Raw genomic sequence first — 20,207 nt, forward strand, 5'->3', positions numbered from 1 at the left:
GATTACATAGTAAATATGGATTTGACCTATTTAATAAACAGTAGTACTCATTTTTCAATGCTAGGGTCCCACATATTTCTCCATTAAGTCTCGCACAGTCTCCCGCAGTTTTAATGAACAAATTGTTTGTATATTTTATCTTTGGTATTTTAGGGTTTTTAATCATGCATTGTGCTTTCCTTATGCTTGCTTGTTTTTGTATTCATTACTTTTACTTAATTGTTGTGTTTTATCTGTATAGCACCATGTAATGCTGGTTTTGATAAGTGCTATATGAATAAATGTTAATTCTGCCCCTTATCATTTATACTCGTACATGTGAGGGGCAACACATGCGCAGAGAATTCATTTCAGCATGACTGCTCTCACTTCACAGTGACTGGCTCATCTTGTTCCCACAAAATTCTGATTTTATGACTCTGCTAAAAATGAACAGATTTTATGACTCTGTATTTGGCTGCCCCGTTATTTACCAGGTGTATCTCTACATAGAGCTGATGCATCTTAAAATACTTTGGTAAACCACTGATGTCATATTTTAACCTTCAAAGTCTGAAATTATGGGAAGCCTTTGGAGTGGTGCTAAATCTGTGAGGGTATATTCAACTTTAAGTATTAAAACACATGATGTCATGATATCATGTCATCAAAAGATGCACAGCGACCAAATGTGATTATTACGGTCGGCTGTAGAAAAGATGTAAGGCTAAAGACATGCAGGATCATCATCCACCAAACATCCTTTGCTATTATTGGACACTGATTCAGTCATGACCAAACTTTGAGCCCTGAGCAAAGTCACGTCGTACTTTTGGTGTCAGAGGCTGAGAAGCTGAATTATTTACTGTAAGGAATGGCTGTAATTACAGGTTGTACAATGATGATGAGTGGGTTTGCTGGATGTGAAGTGGCCATGTTTGGTGGTGCTCTGTCTGTTGAGAGTGGTTTTTCAGATGACTGCGAACACTCTGAAGGCTTTTCCACCTGTTGGGTTCAGTAGGCTGGAAGAGGAAGAACAGGGAGAAAACAAAAATGTTTTAATGAAGCTCAGCGTAACTTCAATCAGGAAGACCAACCTTTACACTTCATTCATTCACAAACATTCACAATCACTTTTGTCAGCTAAAACCAATCAGATTTTGCTACGATCTCCAACAGCCAATCACACTGCTGCTGGAAAACTTCAAAAACTGTTCTTCTCTCTCCCCAGACCCCAGAGTTCTTCCTGTTCTTCTTCGACCTCATCACCACTTTTAAAATATAATATATATATATATGTTATTTATAACACAATAGGGTGTAATTGTCAAAATTTAGTCACATTTCTCATCATGGAAATACCAAAAAATCTAGAAAAGAAAGTCTATAGCACTTTGCTGACCATTAAACTGTTATCAGACTTTTATTTTGGAAGGTCAGTGCTGTGTTCATTGGTAAAACAATGAACTGTATCTTTTATATTAAACTGTAACTTTATTCACTCAGTGCTTCACATCCATGTTGTTTATGTTGCTCTTCTTCTACTTTTGTTGCTACCATCATTGCAACCTGTATGTAAACAACGTTTTGAACATTGCCAACAAAATTTTACCCCACAATTCATCACATGGCAATTCAGAAAGAGTGACCAACAGTAGAAGTGCCCTGTATAGAACATTTCTGATCATTTCATTATTAGAGATTTGTTCATTATTAGGACATTATATCACTTGTGTCTTACCCACGGCAGCCTGATCAATTTCTCATGTGGCTCCCCGATGAAAAATAATTGCCCACCCCGACTTAGATAGATCAATTTAACTGTATATGTTTGTGTTGTTTTTAATAGTAAGTACCCAGATGTATTTTAATACTGACTAGTCACTGAACTTTGCTGACACTGACAGATGTTATTGCATATAAGACTTTAAACTCAAAACATTTTAATTTAAAATAAAATGCGCTTAAATTAAAAATCTGTATAGTTAATAGTTAGTCCTCATATCTGACATTCATTCAGTATACCTCTCTGATGTGATGCTATTCTGGTAAGTGCCACTGTACTGGCTCCTTTTGTCCACGGGCATCACATCGAGGTACCCCCCTGACTCATTCTGGATCACTCCGGCATGAATCGCTGCTTGGCAGATACTGGATTTCTGGAATTTAAAAATAAAAAAAATAAAAAAAAATTAAAAAAGGAACAAATAATTTGTGTTAACATGGTATAAAAACCAAGTTTACAAAACAGCTAATTTTGCTTTTAAGAGCATTTTTAAGAGTGTGTAGGCCTGGCAGATCACATTTTTAATGACATCTCCATCAAAAACCTAATTAAATAACATTAATGTAGGCTGGATTTCAGTCAGTCAAGTCAAGTCAAGTTTAAAGGCTCTGATATCTTTAGCCTTTAGATAAATCAAGTTGAAAGGCTCATGCTGACTTGGCATGCAGCAGTGATGGTCTGGCTTAGTGGAATTAAGTTCCAGGGGCAGTATTTTAACTGAAAAAAGTCCCTACCTTGGGGTTAGTGCTTTATAAAAGTACAGGAACACTGAGGGTGGAGCTTATAGTACGGAACATTTCTGATTGGTCGAGCACTCGCAGCAATTTAAGTTTCACTGGTATGGAATCAAGCCATCATTAATGTTGTTAATTACACTTGTGCTTTCCTTGCTATGATTAGTCAAAATGTCCTCTGTGAAAAAAGACCCACTGTTTCCAATAGAATCAATGAAAGTCTGACTCAAGAACTCACATCTGAGTAGTATTTTGTCCCAATGACCCGGGCTCGACTGTCACGTAGACAGTTCCTGGGACAGTACAACCTGAAGAAAAAGCAAGGGCTCACGTTAGGTCCCTGGATATTTTCAGCGCATACACCAGAACCACAGAACGTTCTCGCTGTCGTGAAGACAGAACTATCTACAGGCTGAAACGATCTCACTGAGTAAAGACCCACAGGCTGTTGGGTTGTAAATAAAAGAAAACTATAAATGGCAGAGCAGATAACTTTTGCTAAGATATAACTTCAGATATAAACATGACATATATCAAAATCCTAATGGTAATTGTTCCTCACTCATGTAGACATTACTCAGAATTTGGAAGGTCACATGGGTCATCTTTTATGACTTATAGTGACTGTAGATCATTGGTTCTGTCGACCGTGGTTCTTAATTCAAACAGTGTTTCCAGATGTTCTCTATGACTCAGTCCAGAGCAGCGGGTTACCTGGGACAGTGTCGTACAGGTTTCTTATAAGGGCAGAAAAGCGCCACGGTGGTATCACATCTCACCGCCTTGACTGGGAGAAAAAAAAAAGTCACAAAGATTAAAATGATTTTGTTCACAGACAACATGTTACTGTAACTATATCCCTTAAAGGGACAGTACACCCCAAAATCAAAAATACATGTGCTATTTGTTCATCTTGATTGTTTTGGTGTGAGTTGTGAGTTTTGTAAATATCAGCCATAGAGATATCTGCTTTCTCTCAAATATAATGTGAGTAAACAGTGTAAAAAAAGCGTTGAGAGAACTCATAATTTCAAAGGCATTGTCTTAAATATATATTTTTTTTAGTTTTTAATTAATAAACTTTAAAAAGAAAATTCCAACTTGTAATCTTTTGTTAATATCCTTTTGTTCTTAAAAAGTAAACAAACTTGAATCTGGGAGGTTTAGAAACAAAAAAAAAACATGAGCAATGGTTAATAATTTAATATTTTCAATTGCAACTATTTATGTTTCAAGCACCCAACTAATGACAAATTGGGTTCGCAGCTCACTGTGCACAATTTTCGAAGTACCAATTTTTTTTTTGCATTTCTAAAGTAAATGATCTCAATAAAAGATGGGAGCAGTTTCTCTTAGGGAACACATTTCTTTCAAAGTAGAATCTACTCGAACTTAATAAAACTGGTCACAACAAGGTCAGTGGGTTATCTTGAGTAACCAGGTCATGATTTCTGGAAAGAGACGCTGCTGTTGAGCTTTTCAAATGTAGTTTCATCCAGACATCTCTACAGCTGATATCTCTAAAACTCAGCTGCTCACACCAAAACAATCTAGATAGATAAACAGCAGTACAGGTAAGATGAAAAAAATATGTATTTTTGATTTTGGCATGAACAGTCCTTTTAAAGTGAAATGATTGTATGCTCCTTACCAGGCACCGACTCTACTTTGAAGGAATTTGCGCTTCTGTTTTTCCTGTGAATTTATAGAAAACTGTATCAGGTTATGGTTTGTGTTTCATTTACACACATCATGAGTTGAACATCCCCCATGAAGGGATCAAATGTGTATCTATAATAATAGATCCTATGAAATGAGATATAAAATACACAAACACTTGACTTCTAATACAGACATTACATATTGTTACTTTTTACTTCTTCACCTACTTGCATGTATATGTATGTTTTTGTATTTTATCTTTGTTCAGCTTTCTTGTCCAAGTTTTTACAAATTCCTTGTATGTTTACATATTCTTGATTAATAAAGCTGATTCTGATTTTATACTGGCTGAGCATTTTTTGATGAAGACTAAATACAGAGACTGATTCATACCCAATGGATTGAATACCATTCTTGTATGACTTGGTGAAGTGTTGTTTTCTGCCCAGTCTGGTCACATCCAGCCATCCTCCATCATTGTCAATAACACCAGCGTGTAAGCCAGCTCCACACACACTGGATTGCTACAGTGAAATACAAAGACGTGACTATGAGAAAAGATCACACAGTTACAAGATCATGATCTATATCAGAATAATGAGAACACATTCAGTTACATTAATGCCAACTAACAAAGAGCAACTAAATTATGACAATTTAATGACTGAGCTTTTTCAGATATTTATGACACATGCCATTTGATTTTCAAAATAAAGGTGCATTTAAAAAATGACAATATAGATAGATATTGTCACTTTGCAACAATACTGGGCCATTGAACATTGAATTGATGTGTCTAGTAATTATCAGAAAAGACTGCCTAATTATTAAATCAGGGTATTGGAATTATGAGAAAATATGTCAATATCTAATTACCTGTGAAGTAAAAGTAAAGGTAGTTATCAGCTGTTGCTTATGTTGGCTAGAGGACAAGACAGTGGGTAGCGATGTCGCTATGGCATTAATTATCTTCTCGGCATGAGACTTCGGGAAAAATTAATTCTGACTGTCTTGTAATTATGATATCTTTTCTTGTAATAACAAGATAGTAACTCATAATTACAAGATGAGGTGTCTTATTTTTTTTGTCTGTTTATATTCCAGCAAAATGTATCTGAATTACACTGTAAAAATAACAAAGTTGAGAAAACTCAAGATTTCAAGGCAACAGACTGCAATATAGTTTTGAGTTTTGAACCCAACTCAAATTCTTAAGTTTTTAAAAAGTTTTACCAACTACTGATCTTTTGTTGGAATAATTTACTTTTCTTCTTTAGATAAACTTAAAGCCTCGAATTTTAGAAAGTCAAAACATTGTACTTAAAAATATTGAGTGAATTTATTGAAGTGAAACTATTTCATTTTTCAGCTCACTGTGACCAATTTTTGAATTTTTTTATTTGGCTTCTAAAACTCAAAGATGCAATTTTTTCTGAAGAAGAAAAGTCAATTACCTCAACTAAAGATTACAGGTCACCAAACTTTTTAAAGTTTATTTCAAAATTTTATTTCAAAAATTTCAGTGCCATGCCTTGAAATTTTAAGTTGTCTCAACATGTTTTTACAGTGCAGGTGCCTCTCAGCTTGAGGACATTAAATATGAAGGAACAAAGGGGGCTGGAACACAACTGATTAATTTACAGCTTTAATAGTTCAAACAAACTAGTCTGACTCTGACTAGACCCTGATAAAGACACAGTAGTGCTGAAATATTGGTCTGTTTACATTATTAAAGCTGTAACTTAATCAGCTGTTCTCCAGCCCATTCTGTTCCCTTAAGTCTATTTTCTCTTCTTCCATGAATGCTATACACTTCCATAGTATGCAATATAATAAATATATAATAATATGCTACTGGTGATCATTTACCATGTCATAATATCCAGTCCCAACTACTTTTCCAGGCCTGTCAAGGCAGCCAGGTAGACACTCATATCTGTGGACAGGAACAACAGTTAGATAAGGGCAGGATGAAGAAACACAAGCTATATTCACAGTCTTCACTCTGCTGAACAGACTCGCCCTGTATTAGATTAGATATGCAGTTAAACAACAAAAGAGCTACTGTAAGAATGACTAAACATCAGGAAGAAGAAAACACTGAATTTGGCAAAAAATATAATTATAATTATAAATGGAAAAAAAATACATAACAGAGACATCGAATTGTATAAAATGTTCCTAAAACTATCAGGACTCATCTCTAATGAAATATTCACAGGAAATAATCAATTCAAAATTCACCCAAATCCCAAGTCTTACACTTACTGTCCTGATAATTCTCACCCATCTTTATACATAAAATATTTTGCATATATATTTGACATTCATCTGTTGTCACCATATTCCTTTGCATTTACCTGTTACAGGTCGTTCCCTTGCACTGATCTCTCAGTTTAGTCTCACAGTCGACCTGTTGGCCTAAAATAACAAACAAACAAGAGCTTAATAAAAGCAATAATGTGCAGTATGTTCTTAAAACTGCACCATTCAGAGAGATGAAGTTTTGTTTGGGAGGACTTGGAGCAGTTCTTACACATCTGCTCTGTGCTGACGACCTGGTTTCTCTCTAGGTTGTCGTTGGGCGAGGGGTCTGGCGTCTGCGCCCTGGGCTGGGGCTCCCTGTCTCTAACTGGTTCCGGTTCGGGCTCAATGTAGTTGGTCTCCTCAATCTCAGGAGCTGGACGCCTGTCAACACCCCCCTCTGAAAACATGGATTACAGTTTGCCATTATATTGTTTCAATACATGCTATTCTTTTCTTACACTGATACAAGTTGCACTTCAGTCTCAAAAATTAGAGCCTGACAGATGTGGAATTTTTGAGACCAATGCAAATGCAAATTTTAGTGGGGAAAAATTCACCAATTACCGATGTAGCGTCTGATATAGTGAATTTTTAAACAATATCTATGTGGATGTTGCATGAATATGAGGATGCAAAGGTACTTAAAAGGCTACTTTCTTAAACAAATAACTTTACGGAAGAATACTTTAGTTGATCTAAATATTTTTAATAACTTTAATTTAAACATTGTCAACCATTATCTAGAAATGAAAATTGAGAAAATAACTAAATAAATAAGCTAAATAAACATCAGAATCAGTTACTTGCTGGCTTTTAATACTGTCAGTTAGTTATGTAGGTTGTAAAATAAGAAGCATATCAGTCAAGCTCTACTCAAAATTAATATGGTAATATATTTTCTTATTTTGGGAAGCTACACTGGGCACATAAAAATATTACATACATGACAGAAAACAACAATTTTGTCCCAAACCCACCTTTGTAGCAGAGATTGTCCCTGCAGCCTCCCCCGTAGCTGGCAGGACAGGCAGAACAAGGAGCTCCATATTTGTACGGGGCATGACCCCACCAGTTGCCCCTGAAAAAAAAAATAAGGACAGGAATTTGGTCAGAGTTAAAACAAAAGGCCAAAACATTTTTTGAGTTTTTTTGAATAGACTTTGTTCAAAGTTTGTGCAGAAAATATGTCATGGTTTGAGGTTTTTAGTTGTTTCCTGTTTTCTTTTGAAGTTCTTACCTTCCCTCTTGTTTCTACTTTTACTTCCTGTCTTTGTCTTATTCCCTCCATTTTTGATCATTGATTGTTTTCACCTTCCCCTGATTGGTTTCCATCTGTATTCAGTCATGTGTTTGTCCTTAGTTGACAGTTCAACGTTGTCCTCTGTGTTGACAATTTCAGTCCTTCTCAGTTCTCTTTTTGTAATTGTGGACTTTTTCCTTGTTTTTGGATTTTGGATTTTACCAGCTTTAGCTGTCTATGAAAACCTGTTGCTCAATTACTTTTTTGTTGCTTATTAACTTCAAATTGTTTCAGCTCAGTCTCAGTCGACATTTTTGGGTCCGTTATCTTGTTTAGTTGCTCTGCTTAACGTGCATACACGACACAATCTGATTTATTTGAATGTTGTTATTAGCAAAACAGGGAGAACCATGAAAAACTACCAGAAATGATTGTAAATTACTGAAAAGTATTTCATTATATTTGTTTACTGCATTCAGTGGTGTCAGGTGTCTGCAACACTGTTACTAAAACATAATGAAATACTCTTTGGTTGAAACAGCTCTCTGCAGAAACGTGCCCGATTAGTTTTTAGGTGTATATTTTTTGTGAATTATTTAATGATCTTAAAAGGGTTCTTCACTAATTTAAAGAGGTCTGTGATATTTTTTCTGCAATAAATCATAAAATGACAATGATATATCATCAGAGATCAAGGAAACCTGTTAAGTTGAAATATTCGCTCATCTGACATTAAGGCTACACCTGTGGTGTCCGTCTTTAAAAATTCTATTCCAGGCTGTTTTTATTTGCCTATTTCATGTTAATTAGACTTCAAATTAACACAGAAAGCTCAGTGTATGAGTAAGTCTCTATTTTGAGAAGAAATCATTAATAATCTTAATGTCTAGGCTGACCTAAAATCATAAGTTGATTGACAAGTTAAATGAATTTTATAACAGGTGCGTTCAAGATGAACCAGGCCTACGCAGAATCGATCACCAGCGATCAATGCATGCTGGTTAGATTTCTGTCCGGCATGGTCCTGACTCTGACGTCATGCACAGGTGGTCAATGATAACCTCACAAGATCAAGGCGGCCGTAGTCTGTGGGACAAGGCGCCACAGCTGCTCTCTACCGACTGCAAGCGCCTGGCTGTCACCTGATCGATGAGCTGAAAGGCTCAGATTGGCTCTTAATTTTGACAACAAACATTACGTGTTGTACAAAACACAAATATTCTATGTGACTGTAATTTTTAACACTACATACATTAGTCTCCTGCCGTGCAATTAAGGTTTAATCTGTTAACAATAATAATGGTTATATATATGATTGATCAAACTAACAGTGACAAAGTGCTTTAACAAGGGTGCGTTGTCTTCTTTCATTTCAGCCTCAACCAGCAATCAAGAACCCACTTTATTTCTTCATGTATGAATATAGTCTACAAACTACAGGTAGCCTGGCGTCTCGTCCTGTTTATTCTCCGAAGTCTGCTGGAAACTGTCAGACGTGACTGCAGCTTTTTATCACCGCCTCCTTTCCAGGCAAGACGCAGTTCATCAATGATTTAAAACAAAATAAACTTCTCTAGTCATATAAATTTGATGTTAATTCAGTTCTACTCAAGAAAACATGTTCACAATAATTGTGAAAATAAGCAACCACGATTTATCTTAATGTGTATTAGTGACACAGAAATGTTTCATTATGTATATTTTCTTTAAACTATAAAAAAAAGGGTCTCAGGAGAGCTTAAAGTCTTACACAATGTATGCTGGGAAGTCTGCTAATATGTTGACCATGTTTCTTTAGAAACTTAATTTAATTAGTTTTCTGAACAGTATATATTCACCTCATTCCAATTCAAAGGACAAGTTGGAAGAACTCATGTTTCTAAGTTCTGAAAATAAATACTATAAATGACTTAACCTGAGTAAACACATGGTGTTGTGAGAAGCAGAAACTTACGGTGGAGAGTAGTTGCAGACCAGATAGACAGCTTTAGCCCAGATCATTCCCCACACGTTCATGTTGTAACACACATTGATGGCACAGCCGATACGATTGCTCGTCGCCCACACCAGCTGGAAATTCATATACACACGCACACACACATGGCAGCAGCCATTAAATGTTAGTACCTGCAGCACGGCATGATTTTACATTATTCTGGTATATGCACCTCAGAAGATAAGACTTGTTTTAATCGAATTGATCTGATAAAGACAGTCTTAAAGCTGCTAATCTCCCTGAGTACAACCATACAGGTGTTACTCATTTTAGTAAGGGACATTCTTAGAGGTTAATTAGTCAGATTAATTATAACCACCTGTGTGGGCACCATTCCATATTAGAGTTTTAATATTACATTTTAGCAAGTGTTCAGTGTTTTCCCCCAACAAATCAATAGCAATCAAGAACCTTAAATGTTCCAAAGGCCTCTAAGACATAGAAATCAGAAAAGTCCTTACCTGAGTGTAGTGAGTACAAACAGGCCCTGAACATCTGAATGGGCAGTGTGGGTTACACTCCTGGGCGTAGGGATAGCTGTAGTACCTCACCTCGTCGTACCAGGCCTGGACATGGTAGGTAGGGGGGCGGTCCCTAAAGTAACAGACAGGATGTTATACTGTACCCTTTAATTTGATCACCAAAAAAAGAAAAAAAAAAACATTTGACAGCTAGAAGAGGTCACTAAGTAGACTGTAGATCTCCACCAAACAACAGATGGAGAAGCACCTACTGCAATGCCAACACAACTCCAGTGAAGATTTGCTAAGTTTTGAATAGTTTTTTGTACAGTATAGTTTAGTATAGTGTAAAATTTTCTTATCTAGATGTATGCAGAATTATCTTTAGTATAGTCTCATAGTTCAATGGTATTGTAACCGAGCATCCCTCTCAATATTTTATTTATTTTTCGAACAAATTTCATTGAAATTAGAATTAGTCGATTTTGTAGTGAAGTCTGCATCTCTCATTTGTTTAATAGCAGACAATGAATGTTCCAATACAACAGCCACACAAATGCATGGCGGAGATGGCAGTGATGCTAAAAAGACAATGATTAATTTATCTTGTACTGTGCCTAATTTTCATGGATCACATATCATGTATGGAATCAATCTGCAAGAAGCTCAAGTTTAAGATGAAATGAAACTTTTTTTGTGGATGTCAGTTTCTGAGTCAAAATGTGGCCTGTGACAGTAGTAGTAGTTAAGCCTTGTTTTTAGCTTTGCAGTTATAGTTAACTTTTAGAGCAAACACAAAAAAAGTTTTTTCAAAAATTGTTAATCACAAGAGTAGACATAATACAGATGTAAATACACGTATACACAAATGTACACAAAAACAATAGACTGATGGGTCCAGTAGTAAGTGAATTATATATACTATACTACTATACTTCCCCCCACCTTCATTGTATACACACCTGCCCCAGTGCGCTCCAAGGTTTTGGCCTATTTGTGTCAGCATGTGGCTTGGTCCATGTTCCCATCGGCAGGTATGTGCCCAGTGCTCTGCGCTCCTCTCCAGCTCATAATCCCATACCTGGGCAGCACACACACACACACACACACGCAGAACAACACACAGTTTCTTCATTAAAAATGTTTTCTCCTCTGAAAATATGAACTTACCCGGACGAGAGGAAGACTTCAAAATAAGATCTCGTCCTTGTCTAGTCTGTGTCTCCTTGACACAAATGAGCTCAATTTAAGACTAATATGAGATCATTTTCTCGTACTTCTTAAATTTGGCTCCTGAGAAAGAGACTTTGTTTCGTCTCAGCCCGAGACTATTTTGAGCCCAACTGAAGATCCTAAAATGTTTTTTTTTTTTTTTTTTTGTCTGATCTTAAATTTGTCTTAAATAATCAGCACTTGAGATAACTCTGAGATCTAAAAGAAAACTCAGTTGTCTTAAATGAGATCTTAAAATTGTCTCAGTGGTCAAATTAAAGTCTTGTTGCTCTATATTAAGTAAACCTCTGAGACACCTATGAGCAGCAAAAGAGAAACGGATGAGACTATAGTAAGCTCAAAATAAGAATCTCGTTTATTTCTCATAAGGAAAAGAAAAGACAGTGAGAAACAAAATTCTCCTCTGAGTAGAAGATCACCTCTGGAGGTCAGTTGGGGTGAGTAGCTAATATTTTTTTCAGCTGGCAGTTAACGCATTAGGTTTGGTAATATTAGTTTTTCCTCAGGCTCCAGGTTAAACTCAACAAGTTTTTTTTTGAGTCTACTGACAGATGTTTGCAGACCTGAAACTCCACTCTGGATGACCCTCATGATTGAAGTGGGCTAAGTGGCCACTTAGCGTAGTTGCGGCTTTAATTGCTACTCATTACATTTTTCACGTATCACATCGTCCTCTTCGAGGGAACCAAACTACACCAAATTCCACTGAGGCTAATCTGAAAGTAACCTTACATACTCGAGGCAAAGTGAACCTGAAAGATGAACCTGCTCTTTACTCGGCTGCCTCTCGCAAATTTAACACAGCGTAGTCAAAACTAGGCCTCTCCTATGAAACACACACGCTCTTACACGCAGGCACGTACACGAGAGAGGAGGGAAACAGAGAAGTATCACCAGCACCACCACAGCAACTTGCAGCTTTGTGCTACTATTCAATGTGGTTGTTTCATAGCTTGTTTCCAGTAAGTTTTGGTCTCATAAAACAAGCTGAGAGAGAAACAGCTGACAAAAAAAAGCTACCAAAACAGTGAGGCTCTGTTTCGAGGCTTGATGCCATCTTTACTGTAAAAACTTGAAAATATTTAAACTCACTTGAACCAAAAACACCTGAAAAACTATTCACGCAATTCTTGTTTTGAACAAAGCGGACCATAGGTATAGGATTGAGCAACTCAAATGTTGCAGCAAAGTTAATTTACTGATTACTAATTGACTTTGTTGGGGAGGGAGAAGAAAAGCTGCAGTGTGCTGCATACTATTTGGTTGAATTACGACTATCACACGTAAAAACTAACAGGATAATGCTGATGTGTGGAGTTGTAACTGCTCTGATTGACCAACATAATGTGTTCCATATGTTTGGTAAGGCTAACACACTGCACACACTGTTTGCCCGTTCACTGTGGTGCTGCTTACTGTTCAGGCCTGATTGGAGAAGTGATATTTTGACTCTTTACTTCTTTGGCCACAGTCCAGCTGTGGCTGAGATACCAACACTGAGGTGATTTTCTGCTCTAACTTCCTGCATGGCTCCATGTGATACTGTATTTTTCCATGATTACATTATATTGTACTTGTTGGTGATTTTATCTTTATTCAGCTTCAACAGTTAAAAGATTGTGTGGGACTTATAGGCTGAGGAAAACTGTACTCGCTATAAAATGACAAATGATGTTTGTGCAAAAACTCAAAATGCACAGGAAACACATGCTTGAATTTGTCTGTTGTGTGGGGTTTTATTTGAGGTAAATGGGGTCAAAATCACAAGTTTCATCACAATACGATATTAGGGTTAGAGTGATCAGATGATATCATGTGTCCATTTGAACTAACAGCTATTTTCATCACTGATAAATTGATTTGTTGTTTGGCCTATAAAATGTCAGAAAATGGTAAAAAAAAAAAAAAAAAAAAAAACTTGATCAGTGTCCAAGCTGATGTCCTCAAATGTCTTATTTTGCCCAAAGATATTCAGTTTACTGTCATAAAGTAGTAAAGAAACCATAAAGTATTCGCATTTAAGAGGCTGGAATCAAATACTTTTTCCTTGGAAAAAAATTCAAAGAGATTCATTGATTATCCGAATAGTTGGCACTTAATTTAATAATCGATTAATAATTGATTAATAATCACTAATCTCAAACTAAACTAATCTAACCTAATAATACTAGATTAACAGACATTTGTGATGCAGACATGCCATGGGAATTTCAAAATAAAAGTTTATCTTGAAGATGAAATTTTCACTTTGCATGGATAATACTGGATCAATGAACATTGAATCAATGTATTGATTCAGATTGATGTAGCATTACAACCTTCACTGGGCATATAGACTCCTTTTCTGTTAAATGGTATGGCAGAGACGTCCTGTCCTACAAACCATATTCTACAGACTTAAAAAAACATCTTCATTTGGTGCAGATTCCTGAAAAAAAATCACACCATAGTCATTTTTACATGTTTTTCAATCAAAATAAGAATAATGATGTAAAAATTATCATGACCTCTAATATTGCAAATCATATCACACTTGCAATATCAGTCAAAATAATCCTATTTATATATTTTTTCAAAATAATTCAAGTTGTTTCTTAACAATGGCTAAAGAAAAAGGTACAGTCAGTCACCCTCCAGGACCGTGCAAGTTACTGATGAAGTTTCAGTTTAACCAATGGGACCAGACTGACTAAGACGCTTTTGATGAGTCATACTTTGTTTCTGTCTGTTGAGTTTAAATGAAGTGTGTTCTACGGAGGTGACAAGGCGATTAAAACTTGTTTTAGTTCAGTAAAAGACAAATTTTCCTTTCTCTACATTTTTTGGTAATCTCCCAGCTGTAGTAGCAGGTGGTATGCGGTAAAACTTCCATTTTGAGCCATTACTACTTAGATTCTGGCATTTTAGATAAATTTTTTAATAAGCTTGGTTATGTGACATACTACTCTGTGTTGGGCTTCAGCTTTTCCTTCATTTTGCCTCCAGCTAACGCCGTGATGTAATTATGACCAAAAAGGTCTTTAAGAGGCTGCGTTGGTGGGAGCGTGTTGCTGCAGGTACCATTAACACGAACAAGTATGATCTAGCAAGGCAGGTTTGAGTAAGAATCCCTGAATTTGAGGGTTTACAGTGTGTAAGACTATGACAAAGAATCACAAAGAAGAAATTATTTTGACCTGTGTTTCAACTACTGAATCTTGACTGACACAACAATACAGTCTAAAATACTGGATCTGGTATATAGGGTTAGTAGTATAGAACTGTTGAAATTAATAATATCTTTTCAACACACTGACATTGGATTGGTGCTCGGTATTGGCCCATGTGCAAAATTAGGTATCAGAATTGGTATCAGGAAGGAAAAAAATGGCATTGGAGCATCTGTACAATTTGCGCTTGGATGCAATGTTTTTTTTCCAAATGACATTTACAACACTGCGTTGTAGCAGAAATATACAGATTTAACTTTTTTGCCACATAGCCAACATTTTTCTACAGCGGGAACCCCTTCCATCAGCACAGTGGTATCAGTGAAATTAATGGGGACACTGTATTTTTTCATGCAGTGCTAATGTTAGGGATGCTGGACAATTGAATGTAAAAGCTGTGTGAATCTGAATTTTTCTCTGCTGCTGCAGAGCTGCCATAGCTTCTGCACCTAGGGCACATGGTCTACCAGCTGAGCTACCAGGCCACCAATGTTGGTTTCTCTTAAAGTTGCCCTCCAGATAAGTTTTGACTCTGCTTGAATTAATATTTTGTGTAACAGCCTAGCACTGCTGCCTGCACCACTGTAGGATGACCAGTGAAAGAGCGGTGTGCACCAAGTTCACATTAGATGAAACATCCAAGAGAATCAGCCATACATGTTTGAGTCTCAGTTAGACCCAGGTCCAGATGAGAATTTTGTTGTGCAACAAAGTCAGAGACTAGCGGCAGTATCAAAATATTACGTGCAGTTAGCATCTCTTATTTGTTTATGTTCCTAGGTAGCTTGCTACTAACTGGCAGTGGCTGACACTGGTTTTCAAATCTAGCTTGTCCACAGTGCTTTTGATTCTCAGACTTAAGGGAAGTGTGCCGACATCTCCCCCTTCAGTAGAGGAAGTCACATCTCTAGTGACAAACTTTGCACAGATACAAGTCTGTATAGTCAGGGTCAGCCATTCTGGGCAACATAACCATATAAGAGTGTAGAAATGTAAAAGTAATTTTAATTCTTTTATTGTATAAATAGTGGTAACAACATTGAAAAATCTGATATTGGTCTTTTTTTTGGAATGGTCAAGACATTTTTGATATATAAGTTGCTTTTGGAGGAAAAACTATTTAATTACAAAACTGTACTTTTGTAGCATTTCCTGAAGGAATCAGTATGCTTCAAGAAAGTGTTTCAGATTGTCAAAACATTTAACATCTCCTGACACCTTCCTGAAACGGGTTGAATGTGACAATTTCTAACTTTCCAAAATCGACAAACTGACAAGCATGACCGCTTAACGCAACAAATGACATAGTATGCAAGTAATGGACTTTGCTCTTTTTTTTATTAGTTCACTACTGAGGTATTTTTCATGTGTGCAACCGAGTGCACTACCATAGATTCCTTTAATGAAGGTGTGTGTCAATACACGTAATTGTCGACCATCATGTCTTGCCCCCTCTCTGTGACCTTCGAACACTTTTGCCTTTAGATACATTTGGACAAACCCTCATAGAACCTGGTTTGTTTGAAGCATACTGAACCCTTAACTCTACTTATAAGGCAATACTGCCCACCTGCACAGCCCATGTGTCACCACAGGTTATAATGAAACTCGAGTTCAGCACAAAGCTTTCACTGCAAACAATCTACAGCGGATACTAATGATCTCTGCCAGTTCATTATTCTCTCCATGTTCTTGTTATTCTTCACCCTCAATTATCCAGCAGAGAGGAAGATGGACTGCCCGCCAGCCTTTGGAGAAAGGTCACGGTAACAACTACCAATCTCCTTTTGCATTCCAAAGAGCATTAAGTTCCTAAAATACAGAGCTGTCTCCAGCCATCTGCCAGGACCACCTCTGCTCAGAACTAAGTGCAAGATGTGCAGTCTGCTCAGAGTAGCTCTTTACAAAAAAAAAAATATATATATATATATATATATATACATACATATATGTTGAGGAAGAAAACAAGAAGCCATCCTTTGCGTTTGGAATTTAAAGTATGCAAAATGCTCCACGTAAATGCTTGTAATTCAACCTACAGTGTAGAAAGTGCTTGTGATTATGGGAGCCTTTTAGGAGGTCTCCATTTCTCAAGAAACTCTGCTGGGCAAGAAGTGACGTGCTTTAGATTAACGGACGCAACAGTGCTTTAAAGGCATTTGCTGAATTGCTTTTATATGAAATTAAGGAGTCAAAGCTGCAATGAAAGTGCAGCCCCCTTGGCCTCCAAATCCTGCAATCTGAAAACCAAATACGTGGCCCTCATCAGTCCCCAGCTTCACCACATCATTATCATCAGTAATAGTATCCCTTGCTAAAGAAACACTGGATTAACGTACATAACATACATTTACACTACCATGCCCCGCACTTCAAACGACGTGGCTCGACATGTTTGAAATAGATTCACCGCTGTGGCACCCAAAATGAGATGCGTGGAGGATCAAATAAAAGATAACATCAGCCTCGGCCAAGGTTTGAGTGAGCTGCGATGGATGGGGAGAGAGGAGGCGGAGGGAGAGGGCGAAGAAAAGCCTGAGGGAACGCTTGTGAGGCTGAGGATCAAGAAAACGAAAGAGCAAGGCAGGGAGAAAGAGAGTCAGCAGGAGGAGGAATGGAGTGATAGAGTAAGGAGACGCAGGGCAGGAAGGGGAGGGAGGGAGGGCAGGATGGTTGAGGTGGAGTGGAGGACAACACTGCGGGGGTGAAAGCTGGATACGGGCCAGGGTCAGCAAGGGCGGGCAAGCAGGAGGCAGGAGGTATAGAGCTAGCCAGATGGTGGCTTTGGGTTGCAGATTTCACTCCCTCTGTCTTGACTTTCCTACTACTCTGTCTTTACAGACCTGAAGCAATGTGCGTACCCATGAGAAAAACTGTATTACAGTATATGTGGGCATGCAGTCAGTCATAAGGGAACAAACACAAACACACTGATCCCCATTATTCATCCTGAACACATACAAGTTACTGTCCGTTACTGCAGCTATGCCTGCTACACCTAGCATGAGACAAATGCATTTTGCAATGATTACGGTGGCAGATTTGCCACACAAAATTCTTAGTAATGTTCAGAACTCATCCTTGACTTCAGACAGTGAGAGGGACGAAAGTAGCTTGTCAGTTTTACTTGGCGAACGTTGATTTTGTCGGCTGAATTCATCAGTGAGGTAAATAATGAAACTAAAATTAGGTTCATGAATAAGTTGACTATTTAATATTTCTAGATGCATTTTAAATCAAATAGTTTTAAAGGCCAGTGTGTAACATTTGGAGGGATCTATTTGCAGAATGTGGCAGAAATAGAATATAATATTCATAAGTATGTGTTCACTAATCTATGAATCCAAAAAATAGGAATCGTGTTTGTGTTACCTAAGAATGAGCCGTTTGTACCTACAGAGCATGCGGAGGTTACCATATTGCACCACTATTTTTCTACAGTAGCCCAGAAAGGACAAACCAAATACTGACTCTAGATACACCCTTGTGTGTTTTGTATGAGTTTTGTGGCCGGCCTAGGTTCTCTTACACAGCTGAAAAGGGAGGGTGAGACAAGGTGTCTGCAGTCTGCAAGTTCACCTCTAGATGCCATGAAATCCTACAGACTGGTCCTTTAAATAGGCACTTGATGACTTCATATGATATCACGCAAAAAGACTGAGGCTAAACATGGATGTACTAAGACAGAACTGGATACAGATATATGAAAGCTGCTCAGTTTGCCCATAAAGCAGGGAACTGACAGTCAGTAGTAGATGGCAGTCGGCGTGCCCCCAGTATGGAGAAGCAGTAGGAGTATCAGTGTGGGAAACTAAGCAATGCACTGCTGTGGACAGGGTCAGCAATGTATTTTATCCACCAAAAAATTAATATCACTTTTAGTGTACACTATATTTATTAACATTATATTATTTATAATATTTTCATGATTTTATCATTCTCTCTATAGGAAAAGGCTGTCTGATGTCAAAGTAAATCTGCGAAAATATTCTAAATAAAGCATACACTTAAACGAATACAGATTTTTTTTTCTGTGAAGAATTGGCTAAAATGTGTTATGCTCCTGACCCTGTCCACAGCAGTGCATTGCTTTACTTGTGTGGTGGTAATCCTCTCTGCCTCTTCACACTGGGGGCATGTCAGCCGCCATCAACTGTAGCTAATCCACTGACCATCAATAAGTACCTCACAACCCCACTGCAACCGGAGCTATCCCTTTAAATGCAGAGTATTGCTTTTCTTGGAGCCCAATGGAGAAGGTTTTAGAAATCAAAAGCTTGAAAGACTTGCTGTTCCATGTTGCTAAAGTATGATTGGACGGGGTTTTGTGAATGATCAATACTAATGCCCTGTCTGAACTCAAGAATTTAATTCTGATTCCTTATCCCCAACTCCAACTTTGAATTCTTTCAAATGATAAGACGTATTCCGGTGTGATAAGACAGCTCTGTCCTCAGCACTCACCATGTACTCCATGTTTGAGGCAGGAGGGTGGACCTGACCCCGCAACTTGTTGTGCAGGTCCAGGATGAGGTGCATGTCTCCCTCGCTGATGGCCCTCTTCCCTCTCGACCTGGCCCTCCACCAATCCTCATCCTTGTCCCTGTACTTGTCCAGGATGGACTCGAGTTTTGTGGAGTTGGTGAGGACCATGGCCAGGACAGTCTGGGTCAAATACAGGAGCAAGCTCGCCGCTCTAACCCAGCCCGGGAAAGGAAGAGACCCCTTCATGACGGGGAAACTGCTGCTGCCGAACGAAAAAAAAAACTTGCCTGCAAAACACAGAGTGCATGTTTATGTACAATTTCAGCTTCATTCATTCTTGCGGTGGTGGTGTCTGGTTGTATGAGGGGCAAGGGTGACAAAATAAATAGATGTATGAGTGCGGCACAGGAATCATTTCCAATCTCTGATTTAGATTTCTATTTCTGTACTCTAGGGTAATCTATATGCACTTGTTTTATCCACTGGAAGAGTACCTCACGAGACACTTTGTCATGTTTTGTCCACTGGAAAGGCACCCTAGAGGACACTTTTTATGTTTTATGTGCCATAGAGGCATGGTGGGTTGGGGGTGGGGGGTTGACCACCACTGGTGGCAGGCAGTCCATCAGTGTTCATTCAGACTGTTTATTTTTCGCATATGAGAGCAAAGTTTCCATGCAGCTGTTTTATATGTGATGTTGTATAATGCACAGCTCATTATTAGCTAATCATCTGGCATTTTTTAAAAAATAAAACCAGAATTTGGACTCCTAAAATCCAGCCTAAACATTAGCATTTACATCAGTGTACATATTAATTTTTCCCCCTTCTTAGCAAACTTTTCTACACTGCAGCATCTTTATAAGAAGCCCAAAGACACCTTGAATCCGTCCTCTGTCCCTGTTTAATAATGCTGTAATTATAGGGGGACTTCACTTCAAACAGTAAAGCTAATACAGCTTTCAGCAGCCTGAGTGCATCTGCAGGTCACTGCATCACTGCACACAGTAGGACCAGTGTAAACGGACTTTTCACACGTTATGCTACAGCGCAGGAGATTTAGTGCACATGCGTGAGTTACTGCACTGTGTGTGCTAACATGCACCACAGGGAGG

At 37.8% G+C, this 20,207-nt stretch overlaps 1 protein-coding gene across 1 annotated transcript; it reads right to left on the minus strand.

The window, feature by feature from the left end:
• Positions 1-157: 157 nt before the first annotated feature.
• On the minus strand, positions 158-19,484 carry crispld1b (cysteine-rich secretory protein LCCL domain containing 1b). Its single transcript, XM_084732080.1, has 14 exons — positions 19,072-19,484; positions 11,128-11,246; positions 10,166-10,298; positions 9,663-9,778; positions 7,446-7,546; positions 6,698-6,865; positions 6,522-6,582; positions 6,031-6,097; positions 4,555-4,685; positions 4,151-4,194; positions 3,214-3,286; positions 2,738-2,807; positions 2,005-2,138; positions 158-1,001 (listed from the first exon to the last, which is right to left on the minus strand). Exons 1-14 carry the CDS (start codon positions 19,336-19,338, stop codon positions 950-952), a joined length of 1,536 nt encoding a protein of 511 aa, XP_084588206.1. The 5' UTR covers positions 19,339-19,484; the 3' UTR covers positions 158-949.
• Between the last annotated feature and the right edge of the window lie 723 nt (positions 19,485-20,207).

The sequence above is a fragment of the Lutjanus erythropterus genome, chromosome 12, assembly GCF_056507025.1.
Source record: "Lutjanus erythropterus isolate fLutEry1 chromosome 12, fLutEry1.hap2, whole genome shotgun sequence".
Classification (NCBI taxonomy): domain Eukaryota; kingdom Metazoa; phylum Chordata; class Actinopteri; order Lutjaniformes; family Lutjanidae; genus Lutjanus; species Lutjanus erythropterus.

Excerpts from the sequence above, each read along its gene's own strand:
- crispld1b (XM_084732080.1), bottom strand. The coding sequence starts at position 19,338 with ATGAAGGGGTCTCTTCCTTTCCCGGGCTGGGTTAGAGCGGCGAGCTTG. Across the intron at positions 7,547-9,662 it reads GTCTGCAACTACTCTCCACC|GGGCAACTGGTGGGGTCATG; the intron begins GTAAGTTTCTGC and ends TTTTTTTTTCAG. Across the intron at positions 6,098-6,521 it reads AAGGGAACGACCTGTAACAG|ATATGAGTGTCTACCTGGCT; the intron begins GTAAATGCAAAG and ends TCCTGTCCACAG.